At 37.9% G+C, this 25741-nt stretch overlaps 1 protein-coding gene across 15 annotated transcripts in view; it reads right to left on the bottom strand.

Annotated features, from left to right (window-relative positions):
* The window catches only part of UNC80 (unc-80 homolog, NALCN channel complex subunit), a 228096-nt gene that overhangs the window by 92058 nt on the left and 110297 nt on the right, over window positions 1-25741 (bottom strand). For 7 of the 15 annotated variants that reach the window (XM_021923939.2, XM_021923926.2, XM_021923934.2 and 4 more), the window contains exons 24-29: window positions 24388-24559; window positions 21378-21511; window positions 19263-19428; window positions 13239-13442; window positions 11184-11284; window positions 2660-2860 (exon numbers count right to left, since the gene is read on the bottom strand). In XM_021923939.2, coding sequence (XP_021779631.2) covers window positions 2660-2860; window positions 11184-11284; window positions 13239-13442; window positions 19263-19428; window positions 21378-21511; window positions 24388-24559 — 978 coding nt within the window. The remainder of the gene's footprint in view (window positions 1-2659; window positions 2861-11183; window positions 11285-13238; window positions 13443-19262; window positions 19429-21377; window positions 21512-24387; window positions 24560-25741) is intronic. The other 8 variants (XM_031651893.1, XM_021923931.2, XM_021923933.2 and 5 more) reach the window with 5 other exon arrangements.

The following is a 25741-nucleotide window of genomic DNA, read 5'->3' as shown; positions in this document are numbered from 1 at the left end:
TGGCCCTTCATACTCACCTCTTCCCTCTGGTTGGAAACTCTGTATCCAGTTAACATCTATGCATCCTTTAGTCAAAGCTCACCTGTCACTTTATTGGAAAGGCTGTCTTTTATTTTTCCCTACAAGACCAAAGCCTCATTCATAAGCTCTCTCAGCATGGTGAAGCTCTCCATTATTTCACTTATTGCAGATGCAATTTTACATCAATTTGGGAAGTTTATTTGATCAATGTCTGTCTTGGACTAGATTATGTGCAGTATATGAGGGTACAAACTGTATTTTTTTTTTTTTTTTTTTTGCCCATTATTGTACCCAGTGCAAAGTATGGGCTCAGTATGTTCTACACGTTCTTTACAAGTTTGTTGAATAGATGAATGGCTGGCTGGCTGGCTGGCTGGCTGGATGGATGGATGGATGGATGATTTAAAGAATGAGAAAACATGAGTAAAATACCATTATAATTTAGTTGAAGAAGGAAATAAGGAAAATAACATTAAGTGTCCATCTGCAGTAGGCCCTGTGCTTAACACTTGAAGAATCAAAAAAGGTTTCATGGAGGAGATGGCATTTGAGTTGGATCTTAAAGAATGTTTGGGTTGGGCTATGTTAGATTAGAGGCCCAGTTCCAGCAAAAAACACAGCAGTAAGAAATTCTGAAGTGTTTATGGAGAACAATGATCAATAATTTAGGCTCATGTATTTTTGAAACTTTCAACGTGTATGGTTTTAACCTAAAGCTAAGGGAGTTTTTATAGTAACAAAGAATTTACATAAATAAAAATAGATTTTCTTTAAATGTAGTGCCATTTACGTTTGAAATATATATATGATTTATATACATATACATGTATGCACACACAAACATATTTACTTCTTTTCTTTTTATGTCATTATTTAGTAGTTTATTTGTACCCCACACTGGTCTACTCTCCACCTTCATTCCCCTCAGAATTTGTATTATTTGAATAACATGAAATGCAAGAGAGTCTAGTTTAAAAAGCCCTGATTCTGATGTTTCATATTTCTAAGGTTAAAGTCTAGCTAAATACATTATAGATATAAACTGTGAATAATCCCAACTTTCTGAGCCCCCACAGTTGAAAAACCTGTAAAATAGGGATAAAATAACTCTTGTGATGGTTTTTAAGAATCAAAAGGCACTTGCCAATGAAATGTACTTACTTTATACCCTCACACATACATTTAGAAAAAATACTAAAAGATCATACTCCATAGGATGAACTTGCACACTTACGAGGTATATCAGATATGTAATTTTAAAAGAGTATTTTGTATTATTAAAAATTTCTTCAATGAACATGTATTGCTTTCATAATAAAAAAGTTGTAATTAAAAAAAATCCCTTAGTGAGTGCTAAGGTATAAAAAACTGCTAAACAACTCAACTGTGGATTTTTGTTGTTATTGCTCATATTCTCTCATTGTTTGATGTATATATTATTGCTTACCCCCTCCCCAGTCCAAACCTGGTTTGTAAATTCCTTAGAAAGATTTTCTGCTTCTAGGTTTTATTTTTTCTTAACAGAATATCTAGCCTAATACTGTGCCAACAGAGGGCACATAATAAATGCCTGCTGAAATGAATAGGTGTTATATAAAAATCTCTTTGCAAAACCGCTTGGGAAAAGCAGCTGCAGGGGCGGCCACAACATTCAGTCAGGCATCTTGGCTGTGATGCCTGTTCAGGGGCAGGTGGAAAATTCAGGCCTTCCCTGGCAGGAGCACAGCAGCCCTGGTCACTGTCTTCGTCTCCTGCCAGCTCAGCTGCTCAGGGTAGTTTTCAGAAAAGGGCAGCTGAATACTTGAAAAATGTAATAGTTTCTTGAAGGAATCTCCTTTAGTCTGATTTGACCTAGATGACTCTTTTACTTGGCTGGGAATAGTGGGCCCATTTACGCATATTTTTTAGTACATAGTTGTGTTAGTTTCCTGTTGCTGCTGTAACAAGTGACCACAATCTTCACAGCTTAAAATGACACAAATTTATTATCTTACAATTCTGGAGGTCAGAATTCTAAAACAGATCGGCAGGACTGTGATTGCTTCTGAAGGCTCTAGGAGATAATCCATTTCCTTGTCTTCTCTAGCTTCTAGAGGCTGCCAGCAATCCTTGGCTCATGGCCCTGCATCGCACTGACCTCTGCTTTTCTCACAACATTTCCTTCTCTGCCTCTGACCCTCCTGACTCCTTTTTCCACTTATAAGGACCCTTATGATGACACCGAGAACAGCTGGATAATTTAGGACATGCTGCCCATTGTAAAATTTTCAGTCACATCTGCAAAATCTCTTCTGCCATGTGAAGATATTCACAATTTCCAGAGATTAGGATGTGAGTATCTTTGTGGGAGAGGCATTATTCTGCCTACCACAATAACTTATTCATCATCATCATCATCCCTATGCATTCATATTTATTTACAGAGTAAGGCAAAACCTGAGGAAAGATTCCATGTTTACTCACGGACAAAAAGACAAAACATTTGTCTTTCTTGTACATCTCTTCTGCTTTTGTTTAGATGCACACAGACCTGATTGTTACAATTGCATTTGCTTGAAAATTCTTATTTCCAGAGAAGAAATTGTTAGGACATCATGTTCCCTAGTATTGGAATATCACTCAGTGGTCGTTTACTTACTTCTTTCTGTTTCTTGCCCCGGAGAGCCACATTGCTGATGTTGCTGCTTTCCCTCAGAGAGTCCACACTGTCTCCATAGAGTAGCTTAATGGCTCTGACCAGTCGGGCACAGGAGCGGCTGTGGTGCAGGTAGCAGTGGGGATGGCAGTAGTCAATGTGAGTGCAGATGAAACTCTGCTGATTGCACAGCAAGATCATCACCTGGAATACAAGCATTCCTGAGACTCAGCCAGGCAACCTGGGTACAGACAAACTGAACATATCTATGGGGTGGAAGCTGGGAAGTCAGAATGTCAGCTTCCCTGGATGTGTCTTGAAATCGCAATGATCCAATAATTCCCAAAGGAGAACAAAAGTTCTTTATCCCCTTAGCCTTTTGTTCTCCCTCCATTCCTACTTGATAGAAGGATCTCTTTGAAACATTAAAAGGTTAATAGGTCTTCAAAAAATTAAAACAATTATTGTGGAGCGTATGGTTTCCAAATATTCTCAAATGGAGATTCTGAACTTAAAACTAATTTTTTTTTCCAGTTCTTATGTTGAGAAAGGAACCAGACGGAAGGGTACAGACTGGTGAGAAATTCTGTCCCAGAGGATCTGGCTAGCCTTTGACAGCTGTGGGACACCTTTAATGCCAGCCCACCCATGTGGGACTTAAATCATTTCCACTTCTTCTCCTCTGGCCAATAATCTTCAACTAGAACTTGAACCTTACTGTACAGTCTCATTTCCACTCTCTGCAAAGTGCTCTTTTTCCTCTGGCTTTTAGAACATTCTAGCTCTTCTCTTGTAGCTAAATCCAAATCAAATCCTCACATCTCCTATAATTCTCCCATTAAGATTACAGAAAGGAATTCAGTTGATTTAAAAGATATGGGTTATTTTAAGATAAAGAATAAAGGCCCTTGCATTTGGAACTTCTTAAGCTTTTCTTAAAAGGCAATAGCATACACAGAGCCACAAGGTCAGTCAATAGTGTGCACAGTATCTTCTGAATGCTTCCATCCTTCATGAATCTATAATAGTTCCCACCTTGACAACTAACCGGTGAGGGACTGTGTGCCATATTGAACACAAAGAGAGCACAAAACAAGACGATGTGGGCAAGGCCAATACGTTGATTGCAGGCACGTGAGAGATCCTAAAGCAGAGGACCTAGCTAAGCTGTGCCAGAATTCCTGACCCATAAAAAATATAAGATAATAAATGTGTATTGTTTTAAGCCACTAAGTTTGTGGTAATTTGTATGCAGTACTAGAAAATTAATACATTCCCCCTCTAATCATGTATATTTCCTGCAGGAAGTCCACACTGCACACAATTTCCTGCAGGAAGTCTACACTGTCCACACACACATATATATGTTATATAATATATATATTATACACACACACACCCCACACACACAAAGTCAGCTCTCCATATCCATGGTTTCTGTATCCGTGGATTCAACCAACTGCAGATCAAAAATATGCCAAAATATCTCCCCCAAAATTGTGTTTTTACTAAATATGCACAGACATTTTTGGTAATCATTAACAATACAATATAATAACTACTTATATGGAATTTACATTGTATTAGGTATTGTAAGTAATCTGGAGATGATTTGGAGTATGTGGGAGGATGTGCATAGTTTATATGCAAATACTATACCATTTTATATCAGGGGCTTGCTCATCTGTATATCCTGGTATTCATGGGAGGCCCTGGAACCAATTCCCATAGATATCAAGGGATGACTATACACACACACACATACACACATACACACATGTATACAGGCATACCTTGGAGATATTGCAAGTTCAGTTCCAGACCACCACAATAAAGCAAATGTTGCACTTGAGTGAGTCATACAACTTTTTCTATTTCCCAGTGCATATAAAAATCATGTCTACACTATACCATAGTCTATTAGGTGTGCAATAGCATCATGTCTAAAAAACCAATGTACATACCTTAATTAAAAATTCTTTATTGCTAAAATACGCTAACAATCACTTGAGCCATTGGTAAGTTGTAATTTTTTTTTTTTTTTGCTGGTGGAGGGTCTTGCTATTGAGAGCTGCTGACTGATGAGAGAGAGAAGTGGTTGCTGAAGGTTGGGGTGGCTGTGGCAATTTCTTAAATTAGACAGCGAAGAAGTTTGGCCCATTAATTGACTGTTCTTTTCATGAAAGGTTTTTCTCTAGCATGTGATACTGTTTGATAGCATTTTACTCACAGTAGAAATTCTTTCAAAATTGCAATCAACCCTCTACAACCCTGCTGCTGCCTTATCAACTTAATTTATGTAATATTCTAAATTCTCTGTTGTCACTGCAATAACGTTCATAACATCTTTACCAGGAGTAGATTCCATCTCAAGAAATTACTTTCTTTGCTCATCCATAGAGGTACTTCCTCACCCATTCAGATTTTATCATGAGATTGCAGCAATTTAGTCACATCTTCAGGCTCTACTTCTAATTCTAGTTCTCTTGCTAGTTCCACCTTATCTGCAGTTACTTCCTCCACTGAAGTCTTGAATTTCTCAAAGTCATCCATTAAGGTTGGCATCAACTACTTCTAAACTCCTGTTAATGTCGATATTTGATCTCCTCTTGTGAATCACAAACGTTCTTAATGACATCCAGAATGGTTAGTTATTTCCAGAAGCTTTCAATTTACTTTGCCAAGATCCATCACAGGAATCCCTATCACTGTCTGTGGCAGCTATACCCCTGAAAAATGTACTTTTTTTTTTTTTTTTTTTTTTTTGAGACAGAGTCTCACTCTGTTGCCCAGGTTGGAGTGCAGTGGCACGATCTCAGCTTAGTGCAAGCTCCGCCTCCTGGGTTCACACCTTTCTCCTGCCTCAGCCTGTGGAGTAGCTGGAACTACAGGCACCCGCCACCATGCCTGGCTCTTTTTTTTTTTTTTTGTATTTTTAGTAGAGACGGGGTTTCACCATGTTAGCCAGGATGGTCTCATCTCCTGACCTTGTGACCCACCTGTCTCAGCCTCCCCAAGTGCTGGGATTACCAGCGTGAACCACCGCACTCGGCCACAAAATGTACTTCTTAAATCATAAGACTTGAAAGTCAAAATTACTCCCTGATCTGTGGGCCGCAGAACAGATGCTGCATTAGCAGGCATGAAAACAACATTAATCTTCCTGCACACTTCCATCAGAGCTCTTGAGTGACCAACTACATTGTCAATAAGCAGTAATCTTTTGAAGGAAATCTTTTTTTTTTTCCTGAACAGTAGATCTCAACAGTGGACTTCACATGCTCAGGAAACCATGCTGTGAAACAGATGGGCTGTCATCCAGGCTTTATTTTTCCATTTATAGAGCTCAGGAAGAGTAAATTTAGCATAATTCTTAAGGGCTCTAGAATTTTAGAATGGCAAATGAGCACTGACTGAAACTTCAAGCTGCCAGATGCATTAACCCCTAACAAGAGAATCAGCCTGTTAAGTTTTGCAGCCAGGTATTGACTTCTCTCTAGCTATGAAAGTCCCAGATGGCATTTTTTTTTCCAACAAAAGGCTCTTCTACATTAAATATCATTTTATAGTATAGCCACCTTCATCAATGATCCCGGTTAGATCTTCTGCATAACTTGCTGCAACTTCTACATCAGTACTTGCTGCTTCACCTTGCACTTTTATGTTATGGAGGTGGCTTCTTTCTTTCAACCTCATGAAGCAACCTCTGTTAACTTCAGACTTTTCTTCTACAGCTTCTTCACCTTTCTCAGCCCTCACAGAACTGAAAAGAGTTAAAACCTTTCTCTGAATTTAGTCCAGACCACTAAAGCTTTCTCCATATCAGCAATTACACTGTTTCACTTTCTTATTGTTCGTGTGTTCACCAGAGTAGCACTTTTGATTTCCTTCAAGAACTTTTCCTTTGAAATCATAACTTGGCTGTTTGGTACAAGAGGCCCAACTTTGAGTGGATCTTGGTTTTCAACATGCCTTCCTCACTAAGCTTAATAATTTCTAGTATTTGATTTAAAGTGAGAGACATACAACTCTTCCTTCACTTGAACACTTAGAGGGCATTGTAAGGTTATCAATCGGCCTAATTTCAATACTGCTGTGTCTCAGGGAATAGGGAGACCCTAGAAGAGGGAGAGAGACAAGAAGCAGCTGGTCCATGGAGCAATGAGAACACACATTTATTGATTAAGTTCAACATCAATATGGGTGTAGTTCATGGTGTCCGAAAACTGACAATAATATCATCAAGGATCACTGATCACAGATCACCATAAAATTGATAATCATGAAAAAGCCTGAAATATTGTGAGAACTACCAAAATGTGCCACAGAGACACAAAGTGGGCACATGGTCTTAGAAAAACAGCACCAACAGACTTGCTCAATGCAGGGTTGCCACAAACCTATAGTCTGTAAAAAATGCGATATCTACAAAGCACAGTAGAGTGAAGTACAATAAAATGAGGCATACCTGTATACACACAGACATGATACATAAATATACATATTTGAATGCATAAGACAGTGAGGCAGTCAGGATGAAGGGTATGATGTGGAGAGAAAGGATATTCGCTGAGGTGAGGACAATGTGAGGACACACCACATTTCTCCTTGAGGCATTTGCTACATCTTAGGCACAAGTGGCCAAGAAGCTAGGCAGAGCCTTAGGCAATCTCATGGGGGCTAGGAGGTAAAAATTAGAATTTAGAATTACCAAAAAGGGAGAAACTGAATAATCTAGATCCTGTAGAGAAATGAGGTCCAAATAAGTCAGACTGACACTGGGTGACAGTTTTCCCTTCTAGGCATTGACTGATTGAGCAGCTAAGAAGAGAAGCAAAGACCAGGTGACAAACAGAGTACAGACTTTGGCAATTTCATTGTGATGGGGAAACAAAAATTGTAGTTCCTGACTCATCAAGAATGAGAGGCCCTGTGACATACCCCAGACTCTCACTGGGAGTCTTGGACATCTTCATATAAAAAGATGTGCGTAGGGGGTGGGGAAGGACAGGCTAGAAATAGTCCAAGTCCAGCTAGTGTAGTCCCTGACTGGACTGAAGTGATCTGCTTCTTTGTTGTCTGCCAGAGGACAGGGTGAATCCTCTCTGGAAAGAGAAAACATCAACTAGAGCTTTGGTGCTTTTTTTAAATTAATAAACTTTATGTTTTAGAGCAGTTTTGGCTTCACATCAGAATTGAGCAGAAAGTACAGAGAGTTCCCACATATACACTGTCCGCATACATGACAACCTCTCCCACTATCAACATTTTGCTTTACAGTGGTACATCTATTACAATGAACTTATATTGACACAGCATTACCACCCAAAGTCAACAGTTTACATTAGGGTCTATGCTTTGCTTTGTACATTCTATGAATTTTAACAAAAGTATAATGACATGTATCTACCACTGCACCTCTATAATTTTTTTTATACACCATGTTTAGTCAATATAATTACAAGGCATTTTAGGAGCAGGACCAAGAAGAGTAAAGAAAATAGATTCATATATTGAACTTATTAGCTATGGACCTGATCAAAATGTCTGCACTCCCATGTTTCTTGTGGCACTGTTCACAATAACTAATATTTGGAAGCAACCTAAATGTCCATCAGCAGATGAATGAACAAAGAAAATGTGGTATATATACACAATGGAGTACTACTCAGCCATAAAAAAGAATGAGATCCTGTCATTTCCAACAACATGGATAGAACTGGAGATCATTACGTTAAGTCAAATAAGCCAGGCACAGAAAGACAAACATCACATGTTCTCACTTATTTGTGGGATCTAAAAATCAAAACAATCGAACTCATGGACACAGAGAGTAAAAGGATGGTTACCAGAGGCAGGCAAGGGTAATAGAGGGTTGAGGGAGAGGTGGGGAAAGTTAATGAGTACAAAAAATAGAATGAGTAAGACTTACTATTTGATAGCACAATAGGATGACTATAGTCAATAATAACTGTACATTTCAAAATAACTAAAAGAATGTAATTGGATTGCCTGTAACAAAAAGGATAAATGCTTGAGGAGATGGATACCGCATTCTTCTTGATGTGATTATTTCACATTACATGCCTGTATCAAACACCTCATGTAGCTCACAAATATACACACCTACTATGTACCCACAAAAATTAAAAATAAATTTAAAAAAAAAAAATCTGTGATCAATTACGAATACATCACAACGGAAATTTTAAAATATTTTAACTGAATGATAATGAACATATATCAAGCCTTATATGATGCAGCTAAAACTGTTTCTAAATAATATTTATAGCTTTAAATTCATATGTTAGCAAAGTGGTTGCAAATCAATTATCTGAGTATCTGTGTCAAGAAGTTAAGGGAAAAAAAAACAAATTAAACTCAAAGAAAAGTAGAAGAAAGTAATAAAGATACCAGAAAATATTAGTAAAACAAAAATTCAACATTCTAAAAATGACAAAATGAAAATCTGGTTCTGGTTCTTTTAAAAGACAAAATAGACAAACTCTTAGAAAGACACTACTAAAAAAAGAAGAGAAGACAATCTACCAATATCAAAAACAATAAATATAAATCACTGCAGATCCTAGAGAATTTAAAATAATCTTAAGAGAATATTTTAAACAATCTTTTTGCTAATAAATTTGAATATTCATATTAAATGAAAAAAATCTCAGCAAAAAATATTAGTTTACCTGAATTGCTCCCAGAAGAAATATAAAATCTAAATGGTCTTAGCTGTATTACATAAATTGAATCTGTAACTTAAAACTCTCCCATAAAGAAATTTTTAGGTTTAAAAGGTGTGATCAGTGATTTCTTCCAAATATTTAAAGAAGAAACAGCACTGCTCTTACACAACGCTTCCAGAGCTGTTTATTTATGGAACACTACACACAAAACTAAAAGGCATTATTGAAAGACATTTAAAGAGGCTCTAAATAAATGGAGAAACAGACATTAGTGGAGTGATCATTTTAAACATTGGAAGATTCAATATCATAAAGATACGATTCATTTAAATTCATCTATGTATTACACTCAAGGCTGCTTTGGAAGTTTTTTTTTTTTTAATTATTTAAAATAGGGTGATTCTAAATGAATGTGAATCTAGCCAAGAATAGACCATGCCATTGTGAAGGAGAAGAACAACAAAATTGGAGGACCTACATTTATGTGAGGAAAAGGAACCAGACACAACAGAGTAGTAGCATATGATGCCAATTACATGTATTTCAAAAATAGACAAAATGAATCTATGGTGTTAGAAGGTAGAACAGTGGTTACTGTCAGGGGAGAGTAGCGTCTGGTAGAAGACCTGTGTAGGATATCTTAGGTGTTGATAATGTTTTCTCAACCTGGCAGTGGTTACACAGGTGTATTTACTTCATAAAAATGTACTGAGCTGTATACATAGGTTTTGTATGCTTTTCAATGGGTAGGTTAGAGTTCAATAAAAAGTTTACTTTAAAACACAGCTGCCTCAGAGATTCTCAAATCAGTCAATTCTGGGGACTGCTTCCATAGTGAAGGTGAGCCACCACACACCCAAGGACCATTACGCACCAGCTAGAGCTCATCTGACTTTCCCAGGAAGTCAGATTAAAATTAGGGTGAGCGGTGATCCCAGTGATGATCCTGGGGATACCCTGCCACTTGTATAACCGAGCTTACATTTCCTTACCATTCTCCTTACTTTTTTTTTTTTTTGAGATGGAGTCTTGCTCTGTCCCCCAGGCTGGAGTGCAGTGGCACGATCTCGGCTCACTGCAAGCTCCGCCTCCCGGGTTCATGCCATTCTCCTGCCTCAGCCTCCCAAGTGGCTGGGACTACAGGCGCTTGCCACCATGCCTGGCTAATTTTTTGTATTTTTAGTAGAGATGGGGTTTCACTGTGTTAGCCAGGATGGTCTCGATCTCCTGACCTTGTGATCTGCCCGCCTCAGCCTCCCAAAGTGCTGGGATTATGAGCCACCGCGCCCGGCCCCTTTCTCCTTAACTTCCTTCTTCATGCTCAGCTCGAGTCTTGAACTCCACCCCATGCCCACAGTTTCCTAGGGATCACCTCCTGCCTGTGCCCTCTGGCTCACCCTTGGACACATGGCATTCACCATCTTAGAGTGTCCTTGCCCCAGTTTAAAATTTGATCTAATACATACCCAAGAGCAACACCATGACCTTTCTCAGAATTCGCAGTAACCTGTATAAAACTGATGGTGATACCTACGCTGTGTCACTCAGGTTATCTTGACCACTAACCTGGCCTCATGATTTTCCCTGACTTATGGTGACCCACAAGCCAGCCATAACAAAAAAAGCTTGGTCTGAGTTAAGCTTAAGATGAGTACAGTTCAGCAGAATACCAATCCTAGAGAGTGTTGAGATATTCAGCTAAAACATAAGCCCCTGCTTTTTCTTCGAGGCTAGATTGGATTTGATGATTTAGTATAATCTCGTCCTCCCTCCTCAGATCTTTCCCAGGGTCTAAAGAAATTGATCTCAAGGCTCTTTCTGAGATTTCTACTTACATGAAGCCATGACATGTTTCTGTGGTAATTCTCCTCCGTGCCGGCATTACTCATTCCCTCTGGCTCGATGCTGGGCTCGCTTGCACTCCAAGGACTCCCTTCTTCAAAAAAAAAAAAAAAAAAAATACCAAGAAAGGTTTCAGTGTTCGGTCTCCCTGGAGAGCATGTTGGTATGGTACAGTTGCCCATGCTTCTGAATCCTAGGGCAGACTACCATGGCCCAGTGGGTTACAGGGCATAGCACTGACTTGGAGGAATATTAACAGGAGCTGTCCCCTTCATCACCAGCTGAACTGGCAATTTCAAAGACATTTATGATCTCTGTTATGGTGGCTTCCATTTTGAGAGATGGGAGCAGAGAAAAAAAACAGAGTCAAGTCCTTGAATTGCTGAGATGAGCCAGTTATTGACTGAGTGTGCCCAAATCCATTCCAGACTGACCAGACCTTGCAGGTGTATTTAAGGAGGGACAGCAACTAACTGGCCTCACAGTGACTGCTGTCTCCATTGTTCTGTGACTGCAGCTAGTGCTATTACTCTAGCCACCAGGTTTTGCTACCACAGCTATGTCAAAGATGGGCAGGTACCTATGAAAAACTAAGGGAATTCGGAAGCAATTATGTCCAACTGTGGACAGCCCTTGTGTCCAAACTCCTCTCTATGGCAAAGTATAAAGGAGATATCTCTCAAAAATTCCCTACTTGGTACACTACATAACAAAGTTTTCCCTCAAATCTACAAAATTTTATAGATCTTTTTAATGACAAAACAATGTCTTCAACCTGGCTATTTTGACTCAATTGGTCAGGATAAATCGATCAATTTAAATAATTAATTGCAATAGTTTTGCCCCAAATTAACTGATAATAATGCTCTAGCTTCAGACTTATAACAAAAGAAATCATACATACTTTTTAAAAAATGTCTCCTTAGGAAATAAGCAGAATCTTAAGTAATGCATAAATCAGCTATTTTCAAAGGCGAGGGTGGGTGGATACAGAAGCATTTTCTATTTTAAACCTTCTTTGATGAAATATACTCAGCTTTTATTTCAGCAGACTTGATCGATAATTTATCCACACTTCTTGCTGACTTTTGAAACTACTTACCTAGTAAGGAGAGCTTTCTATTTTGCCTTGCATACAGAGACTGAATGGCAAAGTGAATGTGCTTCAACTTTTATCTAATATTTAATGTTAGGCAGCTGGTGAGTTCTATTTCCATGCCTACTGTATCTTTTGCTTGTCTATTAAGATACTAATTAGGGCCCATATTTTGGACTGCTGTATTTTGGTATTTGGAATTTCTTTAGAGCCTACAATGACAATCTATAACTCTCAGGCTTTGACTGTATATTAAGTTCATTCTCAGGTGTTTGACACATTGTATGGTCATCTTCTAATTTATCTTTACAGCATCCTTGCATTGTAGGCAAGAATTACTCTCACTGTGTAGTCAGAGAAAACAAATCCCTGAGAAGCTAAATGACTTGTTGAAGATCACTCATTGTCAGGTCTAGACTATCTTAACTCTCTGATATTTTGGTTGTTCATATTGTTAAATAGAGACTTTAAAATATAGAGAATCTTTAGGTAGTCCTCCCCAAGGGAATTACTACATTTGACATTGAAGGTTCTGATCAAAAGAATGAATACACAAGTATCTGAATTTCAAAGACTGTCCTGGTCATTAAAGTGTTTTCTTTCTCTAACATATACTCCACACCCTTGCTGCTCAAAGTGTGGTCCTTGAATCAGCAGCATCAGCTCCACGAGAAAGCTTGTTAAACATGTAGAATCTCAGATCCCCACCCCAGATCTGCTGAATCAGAATCTGCATTTTAACAAGCCTCTCCAGTGACCTGTATGCACATCAAGGCTTCTGCTGCCTTGCTCTAGCAAGGGTAGTATGGTTTTCAGGCTGAATAGCTTGTCTACCCTATGGCTCTGCCCTCCATCTATTTATGTGTAAGAAAATGGACTTCAGCTTGTTTCAGGACTTGGGCCCTGTCTTCCTACCCCCCACGTCCCTGCACACCCCACTCCTCTATGTTACCTAGGTCAGTGACAGTGTCCCTGCTCTGGGACAGCTGCAGCTCCTCAGCCTCAGACTCTGAGTCCTGCCGTGATAACTTGCTGCTCTTTAAGCTGCCGACCCGGCGAATGCTGGACAAGGAACCCCCCTTCTTCACCTGGAAACTGCGGGTTCCTTTAATCTGGAGCAGACGAGAACCTCCTATCCTGATCTTCCTGCTGGGAACTGTATTAAAAGAATAAAATAGGGCTTTTTCCCCCTTAGTGTTCCCCAGCCAGTGTTATATCCATCTCTCCCCAACTTGTCCCTGATCAGCCGCCTCTGCTGGCCTGGATGAGCACTCTGAACAAGGAGCTTCTCCCAAGCCCCCAGTCCTGCAGGACCCACCAGGAAGGGCTGGTGCAGCTTCTTTCTTGGACACAAAGCTCATCGGAACTGGGAACGACCTGCTCTCTTTCTGGCCCAGGTTTCACAAGCATGAGTGTGCCTTTGGGGCAGCATCAACTAGGACTATTAGTACACTTGTATCACAGGATTCCTTGATTCAAGAGAACCACAAACCATTTGCTTTTGCTTTCCTTTCAAAATGGGACTTACAGACTTCTGTAAGCTGTCACGTAAACCCCTTCATTTTGGAATACCTCATTCAGAAATAAGAACCAAAGGTGCTTCTCTCTGCAATAGTCAGCAGTGGCTTCCACTCTGCTCCTCAGAAAAGGCACTAAACAATCTGTTTTCACTCGGGTGAGCATGAGTGTGAAATGGCTCTATTTTCAATGTACCTAATGATTTCATACTATCCTTCTCTCAGTCAAAAGGCTGGGTGAAATGTGATTCCAAATGGTGCAAACCCCTGAGCCAGTCTTATAACAGTCTATGCATACCAAGAAGAATATGCATTATTCATCTTTAGTCTTCTGGAAGAAATAGTAATTAGTGAGGAAAATAAAAGAGTAAAAGAAATGCATTTAAACTTGGAGCCTATCTTTATTTAAATCAACAGTATCCTTATTTCCCATAGTCATATACACACCTTCCTTTTCTTTTGAAGATTTGGTGTTGTCAAACATTGATTTTATAAGGGTGGGATAAAGTAAGTTTTAGGGCTTAAAGTCCATTATCAGGAAGGAGCCAGTTTTATAAGCTTAGCATCTTAAGACATGAACAAGATTTCTTTCTAATTGTTTAAGGCACAGTTACTAATATTTTAAAAGTACCAATCAGAAAGTTTGCATGTTAGTTTCAGGTTTCTCATTCACGAGAGAGTTAATATGTGACTGTGATAGAACTTGTATAACTAAAACGTTAGCTAAATGTATACTTTTAACGCCATTTAAAGGAGGTCAGAAGACTTTCTCCTGAACAATGTGAAAGTTCTGATTTACTGTTGTGATGGAGAAATAAAAAAATTATCACCATGCAGCTGGTAAAGGCCCCATGGAGCTCCCTGAACACATCTGAGTAGAATTTCACAGCTGGATAGAATTTCTTGTGGCACAGTTAGACAAATCCCACAAAGATTATGAACCATAATGCTGCATTTTAATTATGGCACAAAGCACACACTATATTTTTCAATATTATTTTTATGTTTAGTTGAGACTTTATCACCTATCTGAAATACGTTTGAAACAGAATATAATTAAAATTTTTTAATGACTACAAGTGCAATTTCATGTCTAAGTAGATTCAGAAGTACAGAAAATATTAAACAGATAATTCTTAGATTTTTACAGAGGTACACACTAATATTCTTTGCCCAATTTTATGACACTTTTTGGCCTACAGATGCAGCAAAATAAACCCAAATTAATGTAATCAGAAAGAAATTTAATTTTGAGAGCTTGTTCCACCAAAAAGGATAGTTGGAGATATCCTATAGCACTGAAAAATTACAGTTCAGAATTGTGGCACTGGTTATTTACAAGGGGTACAGCAGTTAGAATTTATATTTGGTATTGTACATGAAAAACATCAGTTGAGATTGTGCAGCATTGAATTGTAGCCTTTATCTCCATGACAACAAGAACTAGTACAAAAGTGAAACAAATCCATCTAAATTGGATAAAACATCTTTGGCCTTTTCTTTCACCTTACATTGTATCAATTAGCAAGTTCTGTTGGCTGTATATTTCAAAATATCATAGGATTTTGATAGCTCCATCCCCTTTTCCCTGGACTAATGTAACTACCTAACTGCTTCACCTTTCCCTCTACTCCATAGATTGAGTCATCTTTTAAATGCATAAATCATAAATACACACTTTATATCACATTTCTGGTAAAACCTACCAACAACTCTGATGCACTTAAAACAGAATTAAATTTCTAACCACATCTACCAGACCCTGTCTGCCCTTTACATTACATTTCCGACCCATCTCCTACTATTCTAAATAATTATTTCACTTGAATTTTTCCTGGTAGAATCTGAATTGTCCTCAGGGTGTTTATTTCAAGAACTGGCATTTTCAGGTTTTATAAAACCAAATGGTATAAAATTTTAAAAACTGTAATTAGCAGTGTCTCTATTGTCTTCATTTTCACATGGGCTTCAGTAGCTGACAGCTTGTCAAATGGATTAAGGAATATTTAGGAATCTTTGGGAAGATTTTTGTCAACTGATTAAGGACATTTTATGGAGATATATATATAATAGCTCCAGTTTTCCATTCTTTATTAAACAACTTTCATATATTAACATAACCATTCTGTGAGTAGAAAAAATATTGAGCATTTGAGTGTTGAAATATTAAAGCCAATTTACATAAATAATAATCATCAAATTAAAGTGTTCTTAAAATTAATCAGATATTTATTTTATAAAATGGTATAAAATTTACTCTGCTGAAGTTTAATCATGTAGTATTAGTAATTATCTACTATCTTAAATATAATTAGCATAATAACTTTGAATGACAAAAGATTGCCTTCTAAATTAAAATCTCTTTGGGATATGTTTAAAAGAGAGAAGCTTCTCATCACATGCAGTATAATTGTCTGAAGTAAGTAATATTTGAAAAAATATTGATTTGATACTTCTTCATCCTCAAAAATCGCTCAAGATTTGACTTATCCTTCCTGCAACATGGCCTCTTTGGGCCAATTCAATAGAATATGATATATGATTATCTGTATTTTAAGAATGTTGTGACATTTTGATCTTGAACTATTCAAACTTTTCCCAATGTATATCTATTCCCTTTAAAATATTTTTTGTTTTCTCTACACAGGGCTATTCCTTCTAAGAATCATTCATTCGTTGTTATCCAAAATTTATTGACTCATTGTCTGTAGGATGCTAGAAAACACTTCAACACATAAAATAACCTTTGACTCTTCTAGCAAATGTGCAGATGTTCTTTTAATTGAAATTCATTGGAAAAACATGGAAGGGCAATGGAATTTTTAAAATGGCAAAATCAAATAGTGAAGTTGGCAGTTTAAAGGAGGCCCTAGAGGGCAACTTAAAACTTTGCAATCTTTAGTTCATAGTTAGGATTTTCTATGTGGGTTCTAATCTAGATGCTCATGATGTATATTTAAAAACCCAACAACAGCTATTTATTGTGTACCTACAATTCACCAGGTATTAAGTTTACACTTCACTTGCATCGTCTTATTAAAAGTTTTCAACATCACAATGCAGTAGGTGTTAACCCAGTTTTACAGAAAAGAGAACTGTGTCTTAGAAGGTAAATAACTTGGACAAGGCCACATAGTGAGTTACTATATTTCACCCATTTTCAGTTGTTCACATTTTAACATATCTGGAAATCAGTATTTGACATGCAAGAGATGACATCTTATGATCACTTGCACCAGGTAGCGGTTGTGACACCTTTGTTATTGCTTGTCTGTGTGAAAAATGTAAAACACCAGCAAAAAGATAAACAGAAAGACAGGATCTTTTAACCCTAAGGAACAAAGTGATAGTGAGGGGTAGGTGGGTGTGTGAGGTGGTAAGTCAGATGTGTTTAGCAACATTCCTTAAGAGGGACTAAAGGTGGGCTAACTTCATATGGGTGCAAGTTGGCTTAAGTAATTAGCACAAAAAGCTTTACTTCTTTTGTGAATCGGTCTAAGAAACGATGCATCACTAACATTGTGATGGCACAGAGGACGTTATCATATATAGAAACATAGACATTAGATAACGGTGAGTTGAAAAGTAATTAAGAGATTTAAACTCTGAGTTGACGATGGTTTACAAAAACTTTAACCAGTTTTTTTATATATATATAGGATTTCATGAGAATTATATATAGTAATAATAATAATAATAATAAACAACATCTAATTAGGTCTGAAAGTCCTTTTTCAATAAGAATAAAAGACAAGCAGCTGGGCGTGGTGGCTCATACCTGTAATTCCAACACTTTGGGAGGCCGAGGCGGTTGGATCACCTGAGGTCAGGAGTTTGAGACCAGCCTGGCCAACATGGTGAAACCTTGTCTCTACCAACAATACAAAAATTAAGAAAATGTGGCACATATACACCATGGAACACTATGCAGCCATAAAAAAGGATGAGATCATGTTCTTTGCAGGGCCATGGACGAAGCTGGAAACTGTCATTCTCAGCAAACTAACACAGGAACAGAAAACCAAACACTGCAAGTTCTCACTCATAAGTGGGAGTTGAGCAATGAGAAACATGAACATAGGGAGGGGAACATCACTCACCAGGCCCTGCCACCGGGTGGGAGGCTTGTGGGGGGATAGCATTAGGAGAAACACCTAATGTAGATGACAGGTTGATGGGTGCAGAAAACCACCATGGCACGTGTATACCTATGAAACAAATCTGCACGTTCTGCAAGTGTATCCCGGAACTTAAAGTATTAAAAAAAGACTTACGGACAGAGGGACAAAAACATGCATGACCAAATTAGGCCAAGGTGTGTATGTGCATGCAAGTGGGTGAATTTAAGTTAATTATAATGGAAATGATATGTACAGATGGAAAATACTGAACTATTTTTAAAATACCACTGTCTAGAAAACATTCTTAGCCAGGCCAAAAGAAATTCTGTAAACGCTGTAACACTTTTTTCTTAAATAACATGGTTCCATAAATAACTTTTCTAGGTCATTCTTATCTACTGAAAAAATTACAAGCAACCTGTAGGCTGACTATATTACTAGAAGACTTATAAGGTAGTCTCCCATTTAAAAAATCAAATATAAAACCTTCACATCTGGTTAATATCTGGTCTATTGCATGGTTATGGAACTTGTTCTAATGTGCATTTAGCAATGCAGAAAGACTGTAGCTGTTCTTTCTCTCTTCATAGTTTCATAAAAATGATTAAATAAGCCTAGTGCTTTATTAATTGATGAGATTAGCCCTACAAGTGTTTAGCAGAGGTGTAGTTTTTAAAACGAGATTCTGTTTACCAAATTAGTTTTACATTAAGTAATGGTCCCCAAGAATTTGGTACGAATGGATGCCATTGATGTTAAGATAATTGAGAAATATAATATTATTTTTTCTCTTTTTATTATGTTTTACATTTTAACAAAGCATATTAGGAAAATTAAAAAAAATACAAAAATTAGCCGGACGTGGCGGTGGGCACCTGTAATCCCAGCTACTGGGGAGGCTGAGGCAGGTGAATAACTTGAACCTAGGAGGCGGAAGTTGCAGTGAGCCGAGATTGTGCCTCTGCACTCCAGCCTGGTGGACAGAGTGAGACTCTGTCTCAAAAACAAACAAAAAAACAATAAAAGACAAGCTAAGTGATAAGAGAGTATTATGTAAAAGTTCAATTGAGAGTATTTTTCTTTTCTTATTGGTAAATAAAATAAGGGTTCATCTTACAGCTTTAATGGAATAAGGAGAGTTTCTGAGCTGGAATTGGAAGCCAGGCTTCTCTGACTGCCGAGACCAACTTTTAACAAGCATGATTTTCCATCATAAAGCCTACACAGTCAGTACTGTAGGGAGTTAACAATTTGGGGACACAATTTTGTAGTTCAGACCCCAGTGCAAATATCCTATGAGAAACCCTGACACATGAAGGAGTCTTTGTGTTTCCGTACCTTTCTTCTCCTCGACTCCTGCATCTGATTTGAGAGTGTGGCTGCTGCTGTGGAGAGAATCTTTTGAGTCTTCGTTTTCGTCCAGGACCCCAGCAAAACTGATCTTCCTCTCATATCTGTGCCGATCCAACTCGGGATCCAAACGAAGTCTGCAGCTCTCCAAGTCCTAAAATGCCAGCGAGGAGCACATGAGTGCTGGCATCTCCCCAGCACTGCTCTGCTCTTGCGGCAAGCCTCCCTCCATTTTGAATTATACGCAACTGCGCTTCAACAGCCAGATTCCTTTATCTGCTGCTAATTTTAGATTGTGACCATGCAAAGCTATTCTTGACTTTAAAAATAAATAAAATATTTCCTAATTCATAGTATTTTTACCCTTTTCTTCACATGCTTTACCTTCCAAAAGCATAGGCCTTGATCCAAATCCACAACTATCTTCCTTACCTTCTAACTCTTTGTCCAGTTGTGGCTGCATCTTTGGCCTTTTATTTAAAAATCACGCATCAAGCATGGACGTGTTAGGTACTGAAGGATAAATAAGGATTTTTTTTTTTTTAATCTCTAAAGGAGCTCAGAATCCCAAGATAGAAACTAAGAAGGCAAACAAGTGATAAATTTTAAGACTGAGAGTAGGAGCTCAGAAAGCAGGTTCGGAACTGTGCTTGACAGAATAATAGCTCCCCAAAGATGCCCTAATCCCTGGCACCTGTGAATACGTTGCCTCACATGGCAACAAGGATTTTGTAGATGTGATTAAGGCTAAGAACCTTAAGATTGGCAGATTATTCCGGGCTAGCTAAATGGGCCCAATCACAAATCCTTAAAAGTGGAGAGCCTTTCCAGGCTGCAGTCAGCGGAAGCTGTGGCTATGAAAGGAAGATGAGAGAGATACCACGTTTCTAGCCACAAAGACTGGGGGCTGGGCGCGGTGGCTCACGCCTGTAATCCCAGCACTTTGGGAGTCCGAGGCAGGCGAATCACGAGGTCAGGAGATCGAGACCATCCTGGCTCCAACGGTGAAACCCCGTCTCTACCGAAAGTACAAAAATTTAGCCTGGTGCGGTCGCACGCCCCTGTAGTCCCAGCTACTTGGGAGGCTGAGGCAGGAGAATCGCGCGAACCCGGGAGGCGGAGCTTACAGTGAGCCGAGATTGCACACCACTACTCTCACGCCTGGGCGACAGAACAAGACTCCGTCTCAAAAAAAAAAAAAAAAAAAAGGAGGAGAGGAGGTGGATTGTGGATTGTAAAATTTACTTAAATGGTAACACATAGATTGTTTACGTAATGATTGCTCTGGGAGAGTGCCATAAGTCTTATGTGAACCGAGAAAGGAAAAAAATGAGTTAGTCCAGTTCCTCAGCTCCAGCTGGATGATGCCTGTGATGACAGAACCACTGGAAACTTGGTGCCCCTTAGGGAACTAGGAGTGAAGGAAAATTGGCTCCAAGGTGTGCCCCGTGCCACACACACTGTGAACGCGCCTGGTTCTTGCATAGTATTTCTATTTATATCATTGGTTAAACAAATCAGGCCCTCATGATACACCACACATGAGTGTATATGCATGCACACACACGCATGCACACGCACACGCATGGTCTTATTTCTGTCTATCCATAATCTACAGGAAATGCTACAGAAATAACAATGTACGTTTGGGGATGTTTAGACGCTAAATACTGGAGTACTTTCAACCACAATTTAAATGAGAACACTCATTAAGAAGCAAATTTCTATACAGATTTATGAGCAGTTGGTATAAAAAATTTGTTGGTGAGTTCTGGAAAATATTAGCCATAAGACTCCTCATATTTTCAGAGTAAAGGAAGCTAAAAGCTCCTAGATATTCCCAGCATAATTGATAATGATCAATGAAACACTGCATCCAGTAGGACAACCTTCACTGATTTCTAGATCAACTTTGGAGTTATTATTATTTGTAATGAGGAAAAGAGCATTTCTTTTTACGTTTCAAAATCCCTTGGTTGAATTTTTAAAATTACGTGATACACTAGCCATGGAACATTTAAGAAAACTGTGAATCTTGGAAACCCAGACACACGCCTGGCCTCGCCAAGTAACCTGATTATTAACATGCATGCTTTAACTTACCACCATAGGCTCAGTGCGAGGTCTGGGCAGGCAAGAAAAGGTCTCTCGCAGGAAGGTGGTAATCTCCAGAAGAAGCTGACATGCTGCCATCTTCAAGGCAAAGGGGCAACCGCATTTAGAGGGGTTCACAGTACCTGTGAAATGAAAGTGTTCTTTTATAAGGAGACAAATCAACAAAAAATACAGAAATGCATAGTTTGATGGACATAGCTACACATGTGTAAAATCAAATTGAATATGAGAATGTTACCTATATATGTCCAACATTCAATTACATATGAGGACTTCATCTATATCTATGTAAGTTCAATTTACCTATTCCCTTTAGCATGATTTATGCACTACCATAAGCATCTCTCTTCCTCCATTTTGCAAATTCTACAGAGTGCTTCAGTATTAAAATATTGAACAAGTAGAACTAAATGATTTTCCTTAAAGCATCGCAGAGTAACAAAATGCAGCTCCAACTAAACTAGAATAGCTTTTAATGAAAACAGAAATGGGAGGTAATCTCACAAGATTTCTACGCTGCTCTTCAATCAGATTTAGACTATGCATATGGCAGTGAACTAGATTTGGAGCTACAAAAATTCTGCCAGCTCATTTTATGAGGGATGTCTGTCTTGCTGTTCTGAGGGCAGTGAAGTTGTTTCAGCTCTAGTTCAAATGTGTTTCTGCAACATAGACAAGACATACTTACTGGATCACACATATCATACAGTTTGTGCAAGCTAGCCTGTCAAATTAAGGCATAGCTATACTAGAAATGTACAAATATTCTCTTTTGCTCTGAAGAATATTGACCTTTGAATTAGTAAAGCATTGTATCCACTAGAAGCCAACTAATAGTTTTTGCTCTAAAGATAGATAATGGCCACAGTAACACCATAGTGATTTTTTAAATTCTCAGAATTAGTTCTCAGATATGTGTCATCACAACTGATGACACAGGATGATGCAGAAATATATTGATTAAGTGTTCAGAAAAAATCAGAGCCATGTAGAATTCCTTCTCTTATAAAACAAAGGAAATGGTTGTCTATTTTAAATGAATCAAGTCATCAAGCAATCACAATACCATTACATATGAACAGTCCTAAAAATATCTCTAAAATGTTTCCTGGATGTTAAGCTTTCTTAATTGAATAGAATACAAACGTCATGATTTCATTTGAAAATAGGTGGAAATTATGGTCTTTCTGTAGAATTTAAGCTATTGTTTTCTCAGGAAAACCATTTTCTCTCCCGAGTTAATTTGTTGCTGGGGACTTTGCCTCTCATCAAGAATGGAAAAGAAAAGCTTCTGTAGAATTTCCAGCCCGAAAGTTGCTTGCACCATAATTAGCCTTTAAATGCAAGATGAACTGTGTATTGACTTGAAAGTGGAAGTAAAAATCAGACATATCAATCTTATATATGTCTTATAGGGGCTATTTGACTAAATATTGTCTGGATATGCAACACTTTTTAAAAAATAATTGAACACTAGACATTCAGTATAGACTTTTGGGTCTGTCTTTTCACTCCTAAGGTTATCATCCAGGCTTTTCCTACCAGTCCTGCAGACAATGAGCTTAGTCTTAGTCTAGGCTCTTTCATGGCTATCATATTAAATATCCTGTTTTAATAAACAAGGATTGAGTTCTACCTAGTCTCAACAAAAAGCTAATATTCTAGGCATAACATACTGGTAAACGACACTTACGCAGTCTAATGGGGATTCAAGTTGTTTTGGCCTATAAGGATGCATGCATTTAATGTTGCTTCAGCTTCTCTCTGTTCTGAAGGGCCCCCTGGAAGTTCCAGGGTGGTTTAGAATGCCCTCTGGCTAGATGGGTCTTATGGTGGGCCTTCCCTAGGTTCTGTGATTGCTGGATAAACATCATTCTAAGATAGTTTAGGCTATTGTAGGTATTTTTGGGGCCAACCTTCATTATTAGGCTGAAAGACTGACATAACAATTTGGTGTTTTGTCAATGGCTATGTCAAGAAGATTTGCTCTGATTTGATAAGGTCTTAGAAGGGGAAACATGATTAAAAAATGCAAAAAAAAAAAACACTTTGGAAGGAACGTGGAAGGGAAGATCATAAGAGTTTTCTTTGATTATTATTCAGTCCTGCCTAATGTTACACTCCATCCATTCTTTTACATTTCATGACTGCAATGATGCAGTAGGTCTGAATCACCTAATGAAGGACAACTCTTAACATGTAGTCAGGGAACTTGAATTTCAAACCACAGAGGAAGGTCAGAAGGAAGAGATCTCAATACGTTCACCATATAAAGATACTAATTCCATAACTATAACTGGAATTTTATATTCCATAAAAGGCAGTGGTACATATACACAAAAGCTTGTATGGTATAGAACACATGTATACACAAAATGATGTTGAAGAAGGATATAATAGGAATCCTTTTGTCTCTACTTTTCTATGAAGAGATTCAGTTCCAAATTTAATAAATAGGTACAGTACAGCAGACATTCATAGTTCTAGCAACCTCTGAATATTTTAATATTTCAGTGTGTCATGTTAAATACTATAATATACTCTGTTTAAAATTTTCAGTATTTTACTGATTTGGAAAATATTTCATATTCAATTTTATTTCGTCTGATTTTGTTTCCTGGAGCAACAACAACAACAAAAAAACACAAAAAAACCACAAAAGAAACACAAAACCTGAAAAATTCTCTTCTAGAACAGTAAATTTTCTGCAACTGTAGTCTCTCAGAGATGTTTTCTCAGAGAAGTCAAATACCAATATTTGTATAACAGCAAGAGTCAAAGATGAAAAAGTAATAAATGTTCCATCTTGCCTGCACCTCCTTGCCCCTGTCTGTCTTCTCTTTCTGGCTCTTGCCTTGTCTCTGTGTGGCTTTATGCACATGCTTTACACCATGCACAGGGAAAAGGGGATAAGGCGCAGTGGGAAGACATGGGCAGGTGGTAAGAATATGAAGGAGAAAAGAGAAGTATTAAGTGCTCCTAAAGCAGAGGTTCTTACAAGCAGGGGTTCTTGTAGTAAAGGGAGTCTCCTTACTGTCATCTAAAAAGTCTTCCTCCTCATCCTCCTTTCTAAGTCTCCTCTTGGTCTCCTCATCGTAAATGAGACCCAGAAGGTTGGCTGGGCTCTCACTTTCCCCATGGCACAGCTCATTCAATCGGACGCCAATTGCCTACAATGGGAAGGAAAACAATGAAATGGCACAAACTAAGTCAAACTCTAAAATAGGCTCTCACATTACAGCAGACATAAGCAACCAATTAATGAGAATTATGTCCAGCATAAGCCTCTTCTGTATGCTACAGTGTTGTTTCCACCATATTTGCCAGTATGGAAACCAGAAATGGAAGAAATGACTATCCCCAAGGTCATCCAGTCTAAAGATTTGTAAAAACTAGGATGACACCTTTGTATATTTGTACAAAAGTTTTTCTGAAAATATTTCCATTTACTCAAAGGTTATTTATTTTATAGATATGATAAAAGGGAGTACACAGTTGCTTTTAATGGAGGATTTTGTTGCAGTAAAACATCAGAAGGCACAGTTCCTCAGAGTGCTTCTGATTATGCTATTTTTAATGAGAATGTCACTGTCACGCTAATGAGTTTAGAAGTTGGCCAGAATTCTGTTGCTGATTTTTTTTTCTATATGTCATTATATATGTACTTATTGGCTTCTTTTATAGACTTTGTTCCTCTTTCCATAATACTCTATGAATTAGTAAGAAATGCTAAGTTTTCTTTTGGTAGACTGCCCAACAACATTAGAAATATGACTCTTAATAACTCAGCACATGGACAAGATTGGTTTTTACATGGTATTCTTAGAACTAACATTCTTGCTATCTGTTATTGAATCATCAGGCACTACTGTCTGGTTTATCAAAGGAATTTTCCACAAGAAGAGACAAAAAAAACTATTTCTATCTAATTTATTTTATTTCCAATTATACACTGCATGCAACAGTGGAAGAGACACAGGCTCAGGAGTGAGAGAGAAAAAGTTAAACAGATCACTGAACTTGGGGTTTGACAGTTTGGACACTCTCTGTTTAAGTAAGAGCAAAATTCCAGCGAACTTTCTTCTTTCTTTCTGTATCATACTTTGCAAATATTTAGAAAAGTTACTAAATTCTCAGCAAGTAAGAAAATACACTTACTACTGAAAACAAACATGCTCAAGCTCTCTAAGTGAAGATTATGCTCATAACTCTTTAAATGAAAAGACATTTTTGAATGTTGTAGATATCTGGAAACAAAAAGTCTCCCTTAACTCTGGAATTAAGTGAGGAGCTAAAAACCAGGAAGCAAAAACCATACCAAGGAGAAAGCAGTATAGAAAGCAGTATGTGGG

This window comes from Papio anubis, chromosome 10 (assembly GCF_008728515.1).
Source record: "Papio anubis isolate 15944 chromosome 10, Panubis1.0, whole genome shotgun sequence".
NCBI lineage: Eukaryota > Metazoa > Chordata > Mammalia > Primates > Cercopithecidae > Papio > Papio anubis.
This window is presented reverse-complemented; position numbering and strand designations above follow the sequence as displayed.